The sequence below is a fragment of the Gobius niger genome (genome assembly GCF_951799975.1).
Source record: "Gobius niger genome assembly, chromosome: 6".
NCBI lineage: Eukaryota > Metazoa > Chordata > Actinopteri > Gobiiformes > Gobiidae > Gobius > Gobius niger.
In genome coordinates this window covers 28109141-28128605 of record NC_136857.1, presented here as the reverse complement: position 1 = coordinate 28128605, position 19465 = coordinate 28109141, and the positions used below count along the sequence as shown (strand labels likewise).

Here is a 19465-nt window from a genome sequence, read left to right as displayed (position 1 = left end):
TGCCCAACTGGACGTCAGTATAAATGAATGCAGATTGCTTCCAAAAGAAACATTGACTGATGGGTTTATTTCCAGCTTATTCCCTGAAATCTCACAGCACTTTAAATACTGGAAAAAACCAAAAACATCCCAGAGTGTATTTTCTACATGGCTTTATCATGAAGATCAGGAGCTTTGTTGTTGCGGTGTCTGGTGAACGCAGCGGCAAAGTCAGTGCATCAATGTATGAGCCTCTGCACATCTGGGGAAACCTTTTTGGAATAGACAACCTATGACTCATAGATATAAAAAGGAGAAGCTCTGTTTCGACCTTAATGTATGCAGACAGTTAGTAAGCCGGCTAGTCTGGGAAACTTGTCAAAGTCCGCTAGCCTGCTCAATGTATTTGTCCTATAGCCGGGTTGTTTAGTCAATATTAAATCGATACTAAAAGTGGTATCGAAGCTACACTCATTTGAGCAGGAATCGAAACCAGGAAGGAAACTGGCTGTGCTCAGGTCAAACGAGAGCTAAATATGCACACTTAAAGGGCAAAATACGGCCCGCGGGCCGGATGATTCAATCCAGCCCACAACCTGGTGAGCATAAATACATAAGCATGTCAAAAAGTCAGTCTCTAGCCCAGGGGTGGCCAACCCGCGGCTCTCGAGCCGCATGCGGCTCTTGGCCAATCAGAGTGCGGCTCTTGGCATGATTGGAGATGTTTAATACAATGCGGCTCTTTGCAAAATAATTGGTAAAAATTTCCCATAAACTGTAACAGTCTTTGACCAAAAATCCAACCATAGTCCTACAGACCCTGTTTCCATCTCTACACTGCGTTCCAAATTATTATGCAAATGACGTTTTTCTAAGATTTTCTAAATTGTCAACTCAAATGAGAGTCAGCATAATTTTCAAGTCTTTACCTGGTAGAGGATTAATTAAATGTGGTGGAAAAAATTTCCTAGTGATAACGGTATTTTTTTCAAAAATAAATATAGTAAAAACCTCAAAATCCACTGTTCCAAATTATTATGCAACTCATCGTTTCAATACATTTTAAAGCTTGTAATTAACTGAAAATGGTCATGTGTTGTATTTGTTGCATTAGGAGGTCATATTTACTGAAATCAAAAGCTATTTCAATCAAAAAAATATTAACAGGTCAAGTTATATTTTACCAAAGGAGCCCTTGTGTGATAGCAGCTTTAAAAGTCTTAAATCCATTAAAATTGCAAGTTTTTGTAGAGTTTCTGCTTGGATTTCTTTGCAGGATGTTAGAAAAGCCTGCCAGAGCTGCCGTTTGGATGAAAACTGCCTCCCACCCTCATAGAAGTTTTTTTTGTTGAGGCTCCAAAGGTTCTCAATAGGGTTGAGGTCAGGAAAGGAGGGGGTCCACATCATGAGTTTTTCTTCTTTTATGTCCATAGCAGCCAGTGATGCAGAGGTTTTCTTTACAGCAGGACATGGTGCGTTGTCATGCATGAAGAGGATCTTGTTAGGGAAAAGCACGGCTCTTCATTTTGTAGCATAGAAGACAGTGGTCAGTCAGAAACTCCACATATTTTTCAAAGGTCATTTTCACACCTTCAGGGATCCTAAAAGGGCCTAAAGGGGCCGACCAGCTCTCTCACCATGATTCTGGCCAAAAACATGACTCCGCCACCTCTTTACTGATGTCACAGCCTTGTTGGGACATTGTGGTCATTCACCAACCATTCACTACTCCATTGAATTGATCATCCAGGGTCACACGGCCTCATCAGTGAACAAGACTGTTTGAAAATGAGTCCTCATGTATTTCTGAGCCCGTTGCAGCCGTTTCTGTTCATCAGCATTCAATTAACCGTTTAGGGGAGGCCAGGATAGAAGGTTTATGCACAACTGCAGCCTCTGGAGGGTCCGACACCTTGATGTTCGGGAGACTCCAGAGGCACCAGCAGCTTCAAATACCTGTATGCTGCTTTGTGGCATCTGTTCTCCTAATCTGATGTGTTTGTCTGGCAGAAACCGTCCATATTGTGCCTTTATCGGCACAAATTGGAGTGTGCTCTGAATCATCCACAAATCTCTTAACAGTACGATGATTACACTTAATCTTTCATGAAATATCGAAGGTTTTCATACCTAGACCAAGGCATTCAACTATTTCAAGCTTTTCATCAGCAGAAAGACCCTTTTTCTTAACCATATTGCTTGAAAATGATGATCTGCATAATAAAGTGGAACACCCTTTTTCAGTAGTTTTTCCCTTAACTGGGCTTAACCTGACAACTAATCATCCCAGGTCTCTGAGATTAATGTCAGTGGTTCATAGAGCCCCAAGACACGATACCATCCACGAGTTTCATTATTTTTTAATTTTTTTTTACCTTTTTGACACAGAAATACAATTTGCATAATAATTTGGAACGCAGTGTACATGAATGAGTGTCTGTATCTCTCTCCTTTTCGAGGCGGCGTGTAAAAGGTGCAGCAGCTTCACTCAAAGCGGGATGTAGGTTAAACAACAGGCAGGCAGATCGTGGCACTAGGATTAGCTTCTGTGCTTTTCAGATTTCTGATCAGCTACTCTTTATTTGATGTAATTTGGCCACATATTCACAGAAAAAGATCAAAATTAGGAAATGGAAAAAAGCGGAGCTCTTTTGAAGCATATGATGCGAAGCGCGACATCGTAACGCGGAAATACGCAAAGTCATGACTTTTCTTTCACATGTGACTGAAACTGTAACAGATGCAACTTAAAACAGACTCTCAGTCGTCCTCCAGAGGCTCCTGGTTAAAGTTCATGAACTTTATGCAGCCTCGAGTGCGTTCTCTGCACAGTCCAGTCAGGACGAAGCTGCAGGCACTGAGCGCACAGGCCAGGGGCGAATCAGAGAAGGGGGCTCAGTGGGCAGGGCCCCACATACAAACACACCCCAGCATAAAAAAAAATAATAATAATAATAATAACTAGAAATGCAATGGCTGCGCCATTGCGATTGACTGCGGAATTGCGGGAAGCGAATGCAGAAATTGCATAAACTGTTCAAATTCCATACATTGCTTAATTTGCATAATCTAATTTGCATAAACTGGTAAATGCATAAAATGTCATGTTGCATAAACTGTATAAACTGCATAAACTGGTAAAATGCATTAATGGGTTAATTTGCATAAATTATGTAAATTGCATAAACTCTTTAAAATTCATAAATCCTAAATGGCATAAACTCTTAAGTTGCATAAACGCTTTAAAATGCATAAACTGGTTAAATCCCATAAAGTGGTTAATTTGCATAAATTATTAATATTGCATAAACTTTTATATTCCATAAACTGGTCAAACTGTTGAAATGGCCTCAGTGCTTGATTGGCAGAAGCTGCACAAATGGCTGAAAGGCCTGGAGTCTCCCGATTGGCTGGATTCCCCCATACACACCAATGCAAAAATTTCAAACTCTCGTATAAAAAAACTGGAAAACTGCAGAAGGCCAATTTTTTCTCAAAACCCACAAGTTGCAGAAGCTGAACATGCACAAAGTGCAGAAATTGCATAAAATGCAGAAAAAAGTGCAGAAAAGCATGGATTTGCGGCAGCCCCATTATAAGTCAATGGGAAAAATCTCCGACATTTTGGCCGATTGCGGAAAAAACGTAAGTTGCAGAAGTCCCAAAAGTAATAGCACCCTTCTCCTCAACATGCGGAACGTTTTGATGCATAACTTGCATAAATTGCACAAAACATGAAGGTGCTGAAAGCTCTAGAAAATCGGGAAAAAGATGGAAGAGGAATAATAATAAAGAACATGAAAACCAATAATTGACTGCGGAAGAATTCCGCAGTCAATCAATAATCTAATTCTGTCTCAGTCAGAGCTGAAAGCACAAAATGTCATTTAATATACATGTATTTCAATCTTGTTGAGGAGTAACACCATTCAATCTAACACAATTATTAAAAAAAGAAAGAAAAAGGCATAAAGTTATAGTTTACTGTGATTAAATAAAACGGTCACATTCTATTTAATCACAATAAACTACCGCCCCGGAATCTCGCTAATGGTCGGTGCCTTTGTGGCTCTTCACAGGATCAAGGTTGAAAATTTCGGCTCTTGGTCTCTGACTGGTTGGCCACCCCTGCTCTAGCCCATTCCTGTGCAGAGTCATGATTATTATTTTTTTTAGTTACCAGAATGCTCACTCCAGCCACTAGGGGGCAGATTAAATAATAATAATAATAATACATTTTATTTGTATTGCACTTTACATATGAAGAACACATCTCAAAGTGCTACAATTTACACACAAAAACAAACAGAGCAGAAACAGGCAGAACATATCAATAGTAAAAACACGAGGAATATTATCAGTCAAATAAGAATAAAAGGAAAGAATTCCACAGGTGTCCAGCAGAGGGACACATAAAAACAAACCAGGATATAAACAACACATTGTGTGACTTGCAAGTGGGAAATGGACAGTCTGCCCCTGGGCAGCTGTGGCAACAATAGTAGCTTACTACCACGGAGTGTGGAGTGAATGAATAATGACTACAATGTAGCAGAGACTTGTGACACAGGCTTGTAAAGTGCAATAAGTGTAAGCCGTTTTTATGAGGCTACAGTCCTATCGGGCTCTTTATTCATTTACTAGCTGAGACCCGGCCTTCGGCCGGGCCTCGCTAGTCTCCACATTTGATATTCTGAGATTATGAGTGATTACAAAGAAATGTCCAACCCGTCACACAGTTCAGCGTAGACCAGTGGTTCCCAACCCATTCCAAAAACTATGGCCACTACAAATGTGTAAAAGAATGAAGGCTAAAAATAATTTCAAACAAACTGCAATTGGAGAGTTTGATGCACCCGTGCTCCTTTCTTATAAACTACAACGACAATATTTTCGCTAAACTCGGGGAACAGGATTCAAGAGACAGTGGAATAATTATGGATAAATATTAGAGTTCAGCTCTAACGGTTTGGTTCACGGTGCAGGACCCGTGGTTTGGTGCATCACGGTACTGTACAATAAAAAAAAGTAATAAGTTGGTTTTGAACTGAAAGTATTTATAACCTTACAATAAAATTGGCAATGCTTTCAAAGCTGCTTTAGAATCAAATGTACCTCTGGGCTCACAATACGTGAAAGCAAAATAGAAAACAAATGGTACAGCAGCAAAGTTAAAAAAAAAAAAGAAAAAAAACTACGCAGTGCAGGCCATGCTCTCGTTAAGTGGTGGTTTCATTTTCGCTTTTACTCACACGGAGGATAAATCAGTCGGAGCAGCGCGTTTGATTAGAGGATCGTGTTTGAGGAGGTTTTGGGCACGCACGCACACACATACACACGCACACACATCGCCCTGTTTGGATGCGCACGCAAACACATACATACACACACGCGCACACACACACATCGCCCTGTTTGGATGCGCACGCAAACACATACACACACACACGCGCACACACACACATCGCCCTGTTTGGATGTGCGCACACGCACGGCAGTCAGATCTCGTGCACTCGCGTTTGTGTGACAGCGGGTTGTCCTCGGACAGCAGCACCGCGGTCCATATGGACCCGTGGCCAATGCCCGCGGCCGGTGGGACCGTCACGTGGGGGCCGGCCGCGGATGTCGGTCTCCCATCCCAGTCCTAACCAGGCCCTTCCCTGCTTAGCTTCCAAGGAACGGTCTCCCATCCCAGTTCTAACCAAGCACTTCCCTGCTTAGCTTCAAAGTCGGTATGGGAAATAAACATGGCGGCGCCCAGGCGGCGGCCATTGAGATTGTTTTGTTGTTTTCTATAATAGATTGAAAAAAAGTACTCAAAGCATTTTCCCAATCAAAACACTTTTTTATTTTGGAGCTTTTGTTTATGGACCCCGGCGATACACTCCCCATATATTATACTCATATCCCGATATAAGTTTGAGTTGTTGGTGCGGCCCTCCGACTCAATTCAGGCTTCTCATGTGGCCCCTTATGAAAATTAATTGCCCACCCCTGGACTAGATGCAAGTTGGTCATTTTATACTCACGACTGCCACCTCAGGTCATACGTGTAACTGCACCTTCTATATAAAGGTTGTGCATGACGGCAATTCGGACCCGAAGTAACAACTTTTTGAGTGACAGTGCAGGATTTTAGAGGCAGTTGTGGTGAACAGGTCTGAGCTCATTCTATACATTAGAACAATGCTGGAACATGAAGGGGGAGGAAAATACATACTTTTTTTATACTTCGTATAGTCCCTTTAAAACCTGAATAATTCTAAAACTAAATGCATCCATTGTGGAAGTGTAGGATCTGATTACTGATGCTGTACCAGATTGAAAGCAGCAGGTGTTTTTAATAGAAATTTTAGAAAGAGCAAGTGATGCTAATGTTAGCTTATCGCCCATTCATTTCTATGGCTTAGCCTAGCCAAACGGCGTCCATTTGTTTAAATGTGTCAGTTAGCATTGGATATTGGATATTATCTTACAAGATTCTAATGATAAAGAAACCACAGGTGTTAAGGACGATTTCCCGCTCCATCCGTCCGTTAGGGTTAGAATCTTGGACAGTTTAATTCTCAAAAAAGGAAGTTCCCACATCTCACCCAGTACTTTTTAAAGTATAGGGAGTGAATGAAAAATGCAAAGCAACTTAAGCATCTGAAAATGTGCTATAAGTCTGGTGCATTATTTAGTTGTGTGTTCATGTCTTGCCAGTATTTCACTTTCTGATCTACAAAAAGCAAATCTACAAACGACCTTTCCTCCAGTGAAGAAACTCACTCTTGTTTTCCTTTCAAAGTCCGCAGTACCATCAGATTGATCTCTTATCACAATATTAATACTTAAAGCAACCAATATTTCACTGACGTTCAACTGGGTGAACCACAATTTGTCTCCCTGCTCTTCTTTATAGCCTTCCACAGCCTCTATGTGATTATCCCGCATGAAATTATAGACTCCATGAAGCTTTTGAACCGCATCTGGCTGCTAGCTTGTGTGAACTTATTGCCTATTCATGTTGTAAAAGATACAATGCTAAACACAGTTTAATTCGGCATTCTCTGACCCTACTGCCCCCTTGCCTGTGATTTTTAGCTTGGTATTTTCTTTAGTTGAAACCAGGGGGTCGCCTTGTTGTGTTGGCATTTTGTCCATGAGGTGAGGGGGGCGATGAAAACAGGCAGTAGGCGTTTAATTGAAAGACTCGGCAGCCAAACAGAAGCGTTCGCGGAGGGAGCGCAGAGAGGAGCACGGATACTGCGGGGAGAAGGGCTTTGAACATGGCATAAAGGAGGAAACACTGTGAATACTGAAGGCTTGGGATGGACGGATTCAAAACGACGAGCTCAGCCGGACCTCGGAGCAAACAGCGCCATTAAAACGAGCCAAATGAATAGTGTTAACGCCACACTGCGGAAAATTGCTGGTTATTTGTTGCAACACCACAAGAGCTAAGACGACAACAACGCTCCATTTAATTCAAATAAAGCATTTTGTACTGGAGCTAAGGTAACTTATAAACATAGTGGCTTTACGTTTGTTAAGTGGTGACACAGCTCTATTTCAATATTCAATATTTCTGAAACTTAAAAGAGAGGTACTGAACATACTTCTTTATCAGGCCCATTAGCCAAAAATGCTGCACCTACTGCTATAAAAGTCATATTTACCAAAATCGGTACTTCCGGGTTAGCAGAGAAAAATGCTAACGGCACAGCAGATACGCTAACCCCGGAAGTAGTGACTTCAGTAAATATTACTGCAGTAGGTGCGGCATTTTTGGCTAATGTGTCTGAGAAATAAGTAGGTTCAGTAACTCTCTATTGAGTTTCAGAAATATTGATTATTGTTTTTTATGTTTTTTTCTCGCATATTTTCCCGTCTGCTAGGACGGAAGCGGAAGTCGTGACGTCACACTAAACAATCTTAACTATCTGTGGTCAGCAAAGCTGCAACGTCACCATAGAGACGGGCTGGTGATGACCCGCCCCGAGCAAAGTTAAAGACACATTTTTCCAAATAATTTTCACAGCAAAAAAACATTATATTAGTTACGTTTTAGCCCATGTCCTAATCAAACAGTTCAAATATGGCAAGAGCGTTTGTCAACCTTTCTGATTCTTTTGGATCTGAGGACAGGAGAGTAACCAAAATATTTATTAAAAAAGAGTTGTACTTCATATTTTAAACTGTTTAACTCATGGGTAAAAAAAAAAAAAAAAAGTAGGAAGCCATGCGGGACTCCTACTTCAGGTTTATATTATTATATTATTTTACAAGAAAATAAACTAAACTAAAAAGTAAAAAGTATGTTCAAAATCATGAGTTAAGTAAAATTACAATATTTCTGAATACACTATTGATGAAATAAGTATAAAAGAAGTTGTTATAAAGATCACTGACTGTAAATCAATGGACTAATTATAGCTTCCTTCTTCCTGAAACCCCAAAGAAGTGGAGACTAGCTTTGGGCGTTTCTTGCTGTAATGGACTTTCCATTGAAACTATCTAACCTCTTGAAGTCAATAATGAACAGAGGCCATGCGTTTGTCTTACCATTCAGTGTTTTTTATTTTCGCCCCAAAAAAAAACAGGCAAATTAAAGGCATGAAAGAGCTACCACTGGCCACGCCCCCTCAGTCCATCGATTTACTGTATAGGAATAATTAAACTTTCTCTTCATGATTTTTACCATGACAAAGTAGCCAACATTTTTACTGTGTGGCTGTAGTGTTAGTGCATGGTTGGTGGTGGTGGGAGGAGCCAATGAATTAGTAGAAAATATGCAGTGAAATTCATCCACAAAAACACAAAAGTGCCACTAATTGGTCTCAATCTATACAAATGCACTCTCTTCCCTCATTCTCCTGCTACATTGGAAACAGTCCACAACACTCCTCCGCTACATTTCAACTACAGCAGCAGAACAATCAGCCTCTTCAGCCTCTCAATATCCTCGTGCCACTTCCCTCCTTTGTCTATTTCTAAGTTTCAGCACAAAATCCTTTAAATTTCACTAACTAAATAGAGTTTACAAAGCATCTACTCTCTGTGCCATCTTCCAAATGCAGACAGGGCAGTCAAAATGTTGGAGGGCGGCGTTAATTAAAGTCAGTAACAGCCAGTTCAAATGGTAATTTTTATAGAAAGACTGATTTAGATTAGGAGAAGATAAAAAATGTCATTACGGGGCCACGGGCTGAGTTAATTGAGTTTCATAAAAGTCAATAGATGGATTGGATGGAAATTTCAGCAACCCTAAATAACTGTCAAATCTTCCGCTCCAAATAGCTTGCATATTTTAAGATACTAAGAAGGAACTTCAGCTTAAATGTGTCCATGTAACACAATTGATAAGTGGTAAACAAGAAGCACTTTTGTATGCAGAAAGGCCTCCCAAAAACACAAGGTATTCTGCTGCACATTTTAACCTCTTAACCCCCACCTGAACTGAGCACATTTTCTCCAGTTTGGCTTTACCCATTTCTCAAAATCATGCAATCACAGAGCCGTTGTTCACTGAAACTAAAACAGTAGTAACAGAAAGACTTAAAAAATAATAATAAACAGGATTAAAGTGGAGTTTCCATAGCTATCAGGGGAGTTCTCTACTCTTCTATTAATCTATAAAGCCACAGTGTTCTGAGTAACATTTAACCCATAAAAACGGGTCTTTAGAGTGAGCTTCCTGGGTAGCGGGACATCACCAGGTCGTTTCCATGGAGATGTTACCGCTTTGCTTGATTCACTCCGTCACTGCATCAACAGATCAGCTTGTGGTTTATGCAAAACCAACTTTCTCTGGTTGCACTCAGACAAAACTGTAAAAGAGGGACGGCCTGTATCCATGGGCTACGTAGGCTAAGCTCCACCTCTCATTTTGGATAAAAAGAAGAAATTGTATTTGGAATCATTAAAGTTATCATATTGTAACAAAAGGCCTAATGTCATTAACATGTAACATCATTGTAGTTTAATTCATCTGATGTTGATTTTTGCCACACAGAACAGAAGAAGGACTAGTTTTTGTTCGCCTCGAGTCACGCACATTAACATTTGATTGACAGATGGCGTCCTGTGTGTGGTCCCGCCTCCCGCACATACACAGTAGATTAGCCCGGGAGCCTATCAGTGATCACAGAGCAGCATGAGGTCTACGTTAGGCACGCGCTGAGGCTTTGCTAACTCTTGGCTGACCCTCATTGGTCACATTCATTCACACGCGGCCTCTCAAAACACTCAGGGAAACTCGCTAACATCCAGCAGCTTAGATCACTGTAATGGCCTGCATTTAAAGGGGGGTATTATGCAAAATCGACTTTTACATCATGTTATTATGTCATTCCCTCATTAAAAACATGCCTGAAGTGTTGCCTTGGTACATTCACGTATTTTTGAGTAATCTGTAAAAACTGGAGACGCCTCCGAGCTTTCGTCACCAGCCGAGTAACCAACCACTGCTCCTCAGCAGAACCCCCTCCCCACTGATGCCACAGACAGTGTGTGGAGGGGGCGTGTCGGAAAGGGGCAGAGGTTCTTAAAGAGACAGAGGCCTATTTCAAGACATTCACTACAGCCATTTTGAGAGAGACATTTTATACAAGGCAGTTATTCTAATTTACTGCATTTACAGACCAACAGAAGGTTTGGTCATCATTGTAGTGTGATATAGACTGGTGCTATGTGATTGAAAAAAGCATAGTACCCCCTCTTTAAAGTCGCTGCTGTGATTTGATCAAGATCTTTCTTTGATCTGCAGAAGTCCGTCCACTTCGCAAACAAGTTAGATGGGAGCCATTCCAGACGCACATTATGAGAGATGACACTTTAACGTTTGGGCGGCTGAAAGTGCAACTGTCGTACCTTTAAAGTCCTGTCCTTGGGTGCTGACGTGCAGTCTCTTCTGACACTCCGCGCAGCTCATGAGGAAGCGGGTCACTGCCTCCCGCGGCAGGAACGCGTAGGTCTCCGCTATCTGCAACACCACCACACAAAATGCTTTACGACGGTGCCTTTAACCCCATTTTCCAATTCAGAAAAGCAAAATACATTTCATGACCACCCATTATTCTACACTAATTAGATTTAGTGGCAAGGCTTTATTGTCATTGTGAAGTAGGACTGTGCTGCAGTAAAAACATTTCTATTAATGTATTGATCTTCACTATATACAGTATTGAGAAATGCTAAACAATAATTACTAAGAAAATGTGATCTAAATATGATCTAAATGTGCGTAAACAAACCTCTGTTGAGACACAAAGGCACAAAAGAAGGAGAGAGTGGGCGGGTGGGTGTTGCCAGGCTGCATGTTTGTCTCTAGACGTGTGTTGACTCTCGTGTGTAAATGTCTAAATGTGTTGGCATGTGTCCTATAATTTAAACAGGCTTTTTATAAATACATGTTACAAGTGTGGAGATGGAAACATTATTTATGTTTATAAAATGCCACGACATGTCCTCTAACTATTGTCTAATCCTAATGGGTATCTCAGCATTGATATTTTTTTTACATTTTATAATTTGAAATAATGTCTTTGTTAGAGGTCGATCGATATAGGTTTCTCTCAGGCCGATTTTTGTGGGGTTTTACTGACCGATGCCGATGTGCACAGACGTTTTTTCCAAATGTTGTTTACTATAATCTGTTATGACGCTTCTAAACTTAAACATGTGTCAGAGTTGAACTGTGACAGCAGGAGGCGCTGTGTTGGGGCATAGCTCTGATTTATTCAGGACATTCATGTTGAGTAGGTGCTTCAGAGGGGGCTCGTTTGAAAGACAAGAATCTGCATATTCAAAAAACAAATAATGGTCTCTATCTCTTATGGTTCCGTAATTATAAGCAAAAGTCTGTAAATGTATAGAATGTGATCTGAGACGAACTAGCGTGTGATTTTCATCGAGGGGTTTCTCAGTTTCCCTGAGGCCTAGGAAGTGTTGGAAGCTAATTTAAAGCTCTGACTTTCCACACCTTTTATCAATATTGTAAAATACCCAAATATCTGCCTGATTTATCGGTCGAACTCTACTCTTTGTAAAGATAAGACTGTGATACTGTAAGAACTTCTGCCTGGCGCTCCCTCTGCAGGCAGTAGTGGGAATGGCACAGTGAATACGCCCTGAAGAACACACATGGAGGGTCATTTATCAAGGCAGGGGCTAAACAGCAAGTGCAAGCTGAAAAAGTGCTTATATTTATTGCTTAATTTACCAAATGAAATTGTGTGAATGACTGTAGTCGAGCCCCAAATCTGGTATGTAAATGAGAGAACGCTCCATGAGGAAAATCTGTACAAATGACTTGGGGTTTGTTTGTTTTGTTAATTGTGTTATTTACAGTTTATTCCTTTCCTGCATGCTTGTATACAAATAAATAGAAAACACAACAGTCAATAATAAAGCAAATATAAAATAAATGTTAGAAGATATAAACCAAGTAATAATCAGTGCTGTCAATCTTTTTCCCCCCATCATATTAGTCACACTTTTTGAAAATTTGATTAATCACAATCAATAGTGGTCAATGTGGTGATTATATTAAACACCAACACCATCAAAGGTGGCTCTAAAAACCTGTGAAGCTGTGAATATTGTTTTTTATATATATATATATATATATATATATATATATATATATATATATATATATATATATATATATATATATATATAATGTGAAGGACACATATAAATCACCTGCGTATTTTGGAATGGCTGCACGAAATCACACAATCTGTGGTCATTTAGGTCAAGGTTTCTTACATTTCTTCAGACTGGGAATCTTGAACAAAAAGAAGAAGAAGAAGAAAAAAAAGAAACAATGTCGGGCTTATTGTTTCAGTTAGGACTGCATGATGTGAGAAAAAGTGTCTTGAAAATTGCGTTAAGGGTAGAACTAAATAAAGGTAAATTGTCCTACCTAATAATTGTGCAAAGACAGCAATATTCAAATAAGCTCTAATATATACGTTGTTTAATAATTTGGTCATTGAGGAAATTAAACATTTGAAGTTTTAGTTTGTTTAATCAATCGGGTTGAGGTGCACTTCTACTAGTTAACCAGAAGAGGGCAGTGTTAACAACAGAGATAGAGAGCAAGTTAGAGCGGCATGAAACAAGCTCCCAGCCTGGATTACTTTAGAAAAAGAGACACAATTATAAACATGGATCAGTTTAAAGTACCCATTCTGCTAAAGCCTTGTGTAAAACCCACCTGGAGTTGTGTTTTGCTTTATTCAGAACAAATAATAAAACCCAGAGGACAAAGGATATTTTGTTGTTTTCGGAGGATATAATGATAGTATGCACAGTAGTATAGTTTGCAGAGAAATTAAAATAACCTAAATTATGCATATATTCAGACTTATATATTCAGACCTTTCCAATCCTGCTTAGTGTGTTCACAATTGACCCCCCGGATGTATATTTCTGGTCACATCTCAGTCTTGGACCTCATATAGTTGTTTTTTTGGTTTCGGATTACATTCATGCTTTTTTTAAGGTCCATTATGGAATTATTTATGTACAAATACAATTATTAGTGCGTATCTGACCTTTGAGCGACCGAGCAGCTGTATGGGTCGCTAGCATGGCTTTTCCACATAAAATGTTCCATAATGGCACCTTTAAAGGATCAGGCCACCGTTTTTCCATACTGAGATATGTTGTTGTCTGAGCTTAGACGAGTTGATGCGTCAGTCACACAAAAAATATTGCGATTTTCAATTTTATTGTGATTTTGCTGCGATACAATTGCAACTGATTTAATAAAGTATTACTTACTCTTAAGTCCTTTATAATCAAATGGAATATAATTCAAAATAGTCCACATAGTCATTTAGCCTACATCATTTCCAATAAGCTTAGATTAAATTTTTTTTTTTGTAAATAGCCTAAATAATTTCTTGCTATTTGCTCTTGTGTATTAGTCAGTGGTTGTGAGATAAGTTCTTATCTTTATCCAAAACATTCCCAAACATAAGCCTCTAAAAGGACTCTCAACAAGCAGCACAGGCTCAGCTTCATCTCTGTGGAGGCAGAGACGTGTGAATCCGGAGGAAAGTTTCTGTGATCAGGGCATCAGAGCGTGTAGCGCTGCAGCTAACGCAATGCTAACGGAGGAAAAGCAATAGTCCTTAGTGGTGGCTGCATTATACACTCTGATATTTTCACAGAACATCCACGATCTACCGCGCACCTTAAAGGGGCTAGATGCAAGTTTGTGATTTTGTGCTCACTACTGCCATCTCAGGCCTTATGCGTAGCTGCAGCTTCTATATTAAGCTCGTGCTTGACGGCACTTCGGACCCGAATTAACACCTTTTTGAGTGACAGTGCAGGATTTTAGAGGCAGTTGTGGCAAATAGGTCTGAGCTCATTCTACACATTAGGACATGGCTGGAACGTGTAGGGGGAGGAAAATACATAATTTTAACATTTTTAAACTCTGTACAGTCCCTTTAAGTAGACGGAGAAGTAAACAAAAGCACGCGGTGGAGCGCGGAGCGGACGTCGGGGGCGTCTCTCGCTGCTACACTCACTTCTATGGGCCGCGGCCATCAGCTGCATGGGCGAAATCGTGTGCCTCTGCGATTTCGAAAACATGTTGTGTAATATCGCGGTGAAATTGCAAATGCGATTAATCGTTCAGCCCTACTTTGTACAATGGTTAAAATCCCTAGAAAATCTGTGCATCAGACCGTGGCCGCTTTGATGTCACGGCTCGGATGGTTGCAAAGGAGAGCGACACCACTTTATTGGGATCATAGCAGCCGATCACAGCCTGGCGCTGACACCAGGTGAGAGGTGGCACTGCTGGAGCTGAGCGTGAGAGATACTAACAAGCTAACAACTCTGCCACCCAGACACAAGTCCGAGCAAAGGAGACAGCCTTCAAAGGGGGAAGAACTATTAGACAGCACAGTTTATAACAGGTGACATAGTGCTTGTGTTTCAGGGGAAAAGAGCATGTACTGACCACCCTGATCATTATGCAGAAGACAGTCTGAGCCGCAGTATTTGTCAGATAAAAGCGCAGTTACAAAGTGTGGCACTCACAGCCTTGTAGGTCTTCTTCTGCCCGGCGTGTTTGGGAGCTTTGCAGGGGTCGGGACTGATCTCCACGTGCATGGCGTAGATGATGTCGAAGAAGTCCTCCACCACGGCGACTCGCTTCAGAGACAGGTCTCCCCCGGAAACTCCATCGACACACTGGCGGGACAGGCAGGAAACAGAGAGGGCTTTAATTCCATACCAATACCTGAACAATAGGTTTTTCGACAACTATAGTCAAATATTTGGCATCTTCTAGAACAATGAAACAGAAAAATAAAAAAAATACAATTCATTTTAAATTTGTATAATTTATTTGAGCTGAAACAACCAAATCACTCCAGTTTAATGCTGTCCGCGGACCAAACAGGCTTCAACAAGTATTCGCTAAAGATTTGTTTCTTTTTTTTCAATAACAGTAGTACCTAAACTTTTTTTTTTGATACCTTACTGGTATCATTTAACGGTAACCAGCCCTATTTAACAAAGATTAAAAAACTCTTCTCCCACCTTTATTTAGGCTTGGGACTATAATAAGTGAAAAGTACTATCTCTGGTGTGCAGACAGATTGATACCTAAATATCGATTTTTCAAAGCACAGTCCCAGTAAAGTATCAATCCTGATCAATCCTTAAAAAAAAAAAAGTTTTTTGAGCAGGTGAAAAGGGAAAAACTATTACATTTAGAGATATCAATTTAAAACTTTTGCTGTAGATTACTGATATCAATATGAGGGGAAAAAACTGTATTACATGTGTTTTGTCATTTTATGTGGACAAAGTGCAAATAATGGATAGACACAGGTTTAAATGTAGGGTTCTATTTTGTTAATACATTAGTTACAAAGACTTTATAAGTGAATCGCACGTCTCGGGCCACACGGTGCATCATGGGTGGCACGGTAGCGCAAAATGTCAACAATCACTGGAAAGTTGATGATTTAGTTTCTAGTCGCTGCGGATTTCCTGTTACAAGGAGGACTGAATTGTAATTAAAAAAAAGACAGAAGTGAGATGCTGTCAAGAGTGACCAGTCCGTGTTCATAGTTGGAGATGAACACATTTCTGACTCTTTACCCATGTGCTGTCTCGTTCGCCTGTCCGCTACGGTCCGCTATGGTCTGGTATGGTCTGGTATGGTCCGCTGTTGCACACAGAGCAGCTGCCCTGAGCCTCTGTCTCTTCCCTCTGTGTTTTAAGATATTGACCCAGAAAATATGTGCATGAAACGTCTTTAAACCAAAGCCTGTAAGTCTTATGGTTCACTGTTATGACTCAATATACTTCAGTGTTCACGCTCCATGTGCAGTCGAGATCGAGATGAGCATTTGACTTCATCAGAGGGGATTTTGGAACTTGTTCAGTTTTCGAATGAGATATTTATCAGCGGAAAAGAAATCTGTAAAAATTCGCCTTGTGAAATTTGCCTTGTGTTTAAGCAATTCAAAGCTCAATAAATCAGCCAGGAAAAAGATATGAAAAAGTATTGCTGAAAAAATCTTGAAAATAAGACTTGAAGAGCTACTTCCGTGGAGAGTGTAAAGAAAAGTCTCGCCTAACATTTGGATATTCATTTTTTTGTTCTTTAGGCCAATGTCTTTTAATTGTCTGCCGCTACGGTCCAGCATTTCCTCTATAATCGCAGCGTAACCAAATGAAGACGAAGCGCTGCTGGGTTTGTGAGTTTAGATAATAAGTCAGCGGCACAGGCTGAATACTTCATAATTTCTCGCATTTATGGCACTTTAATTACTCTTCGTTAGTCATGCGGCCGTCCTGCATCGGCAAGGACTACAAACAATTAGGGAAATGAAAGCAATGTGCAATTACAGTTATAAAAAAGAAAAGCTGAATATTCGTTAAAAGGGGTGATGCTTATGGCTGCAAAATAAACAAATCCCGTGCCAGTGTTATGCTTCCGGCATCAAAAACATGAATACTTTCCCTCTAAATGTTGGTTTTTAGTTTTTTCTGTAAGAAAAAAAATGCTTGGTGGTATTGCACTTGTACAGGTAGGTACAATAAAAAAAACATTTGAGTTGTGAATTTTGCAATTATTCAAGAACGCTAACAAAGGAAGAACGTAACGAGGATTTCTCAATGGTAATGTACATGTTTATTTAAGGGTTGTTTTAATTAAGAACCTATAGAACATTCAGCCTGTGATATCTTTTATCTTTATGCTTTTGGCCTTATGTAATGAAAGTCTTTCAAAACAATAGTGTTACTGAATATTGTTTTTATTAGCCATATCTAATGAATGTTTTCAAAAGATTTTCTATATATCCTCTCATCTGTGTATCATGAATTTCAAAAGCGTGACCGAAACAAATTAACCTCTTAATCCCAGTCTTCACCAAGCGCATTTTCTCTAGTTCGGCTTTACCCAAATCTAAAAGGTTACAGCCTCATTTGAGAGTTAAGACCTACAAAACTCACCTAAACGGATCTTTTTCCTTGCGTTGTAGCTGTGTTGTCACAACCTTTTTTGTAACTCTTTTGTGCCGTTTTTGTCACTTTTGGTCACGTTATCACTTTTTCATCACTTTTTAATAGAGGTCAATCAATATAGTTTTTTCTTAGGCCGATGCCGATATGCCCGGACGATATTGTTATATTTTTGGCCAATTTTTCCAAATGTCTGCTCTACTGGTCCAATACCAGTATCTGTATTTAATATTCGCAGAGAATGTTGCTTGCCTTCGCTTAATCTTTAGAGTGGAAACAGAACTATGGCAGAGTCATTGTTTTATTTGCACACTGTAGGATCTGACTTAGCCTGGTTTTACCATACCCTCATAATTATTTTTGTTTCATACATTGTTTCTGGACCTTCACAATTGAGCTCCGTTATCAGGTGGGAGGGGTGAACTCCAGTGAAACGATTGGATCTGACTAGTAGTAGCCAAAGTATCAGCGCCAGATCAGCTTGTGGGGGAAACGTATCAGAACGAGTATCAATTCAAGCAGACTCTCCATCCGTCGTAACATGTGTGTAATGAAACAGATCAGAGCAGTGATTTTCTCTAATTGTTAAACGTGTCAAAATCCTCACCTATAATTAAACCTGACTGTGTCTAAACGCCGACACGACACCTACTCAGCGAGGGCTGCCTTGGCCTGTTGGGAATACATCATTCTGGAAATAGCACATGGCTCCTCCCTTTAACCGTTTAGGACCGAGGAAAAGGCGTTTCTCTTTGTTGTCCTAATTGAAGAAAAGTGGCAGATCTACAGTAAACAGTGCTGAACAGGTAATGCTAATTACTTGGCTTTGCATGAAGATGTAGCACAAGACACGGTACAAGTCTCATTGTGCTTCGAGAGTGTTGGGCCATTATATTCATTATAGCATTTGGAAGCACGGTTTCCAGAGTATGACCAATAAAATCAGTGACAGTCATGTGCCAGGTTATTAAAGCAGTACTAAGTAACTCTTCCCCCTAGAGGCCATAAGCGCAACTGCAGGTGTAGTAGCAAGATACGATTTTTTAACTTGTTAATGGTCTTGGAGAGTAAATACTACGCTGACAGGAAAGGCGAAGGGAGAGAGGGTTACTGTGAATCCAATTATACAATGGAAATATTTTTTTTCACTCAAACTTGGCTGTAAATACTGTTTAAAGTGACGCTAGCCCGCAGTTAGCTTTGCCCGTTAGCATGTTAGCTTCTTCTTCGTGATTCCATTAGTGTGTATTGCTTTCTCCGGACCGGTGGCAGGCAAGTTGCAAACATGGTTTTCTGGCCAAAGACACCAGGGGGAGATGAAAGACCCTCCAATCATCCCATAAACACTTGTATTACCCCCACAGGGACTACGAAAAGGATTTATTAAGGTAAACCCGTTACTTAGTACTGTTTTAAATAGAAACACATTATATTAAATTACACCTTGACTACTATACTTATAACCACACTGAGCTGTTATGTAAAGTGCTATTATTTACTTTAGCCATTCCCAAACTACAGAACTTTTGGAAATAGTGATCCGAATATCTCTCGGGTCCCCCCAAATTCTAATAATTCACTCTATTCAATAAATGTCTTATGTTATTCGCTAAAATTACGCAAAAGCAACATCTAGCATCAACTGTGGCACAATACACATCGAGCTGTACATTTGCTCAGATATATTTTTCAATGTACTTGTTTTGGTAGTGCTCCCAAACCAAAACTCGCTTTTCCAAATTGTAAAATGGTCTCTGATTGGACACACACAGCTGCATCCAGAATCTCTGCACACCAGACAGCTCCCGGGCTCAGATGATGAGTCGCACCCTTTGAACAAAGACTTTCAACTTCCTCCATCTGGACATAGACATTTGGCTCCAAGATGCTTTATTCCAAGTGCCGTTTTAAAAGTAACAGGTCCTTGCACCTTGTGTTTTGGTGAGTTTGTGGTCTTCAGTTATTGATCAGAATCTAGGAAATGTAATTTGAT

General features: G+C 40.1%; 1 protein-coding gene across 1 annotated transcript in view; it reads right to left on the bottom strand.

Moving 5' to 3' along the window:
• The window catches only part of LOC306964180 (nucleolar protein 4-like), a 251440-nt gene that overhangs the window by 181912 nt on the left and 50063 nt on the right, over positions 1-19465 (bottom strand). Inside the window, exons 2-3 of the mRNA XM_079558126.1 lie at positions 15031-15183; positions 10834-10945 (exon numbers count right to left, since the gene is read on the bottom strand). Coding sequence (XP_079414252.1) covers positions 10834-10945; positions 15031-15183 — 265 coding nt within the window. The remainder of the gene's footprint in view (positions 1-10833; positions 10946-15030; positions 15184-19465) is intronic.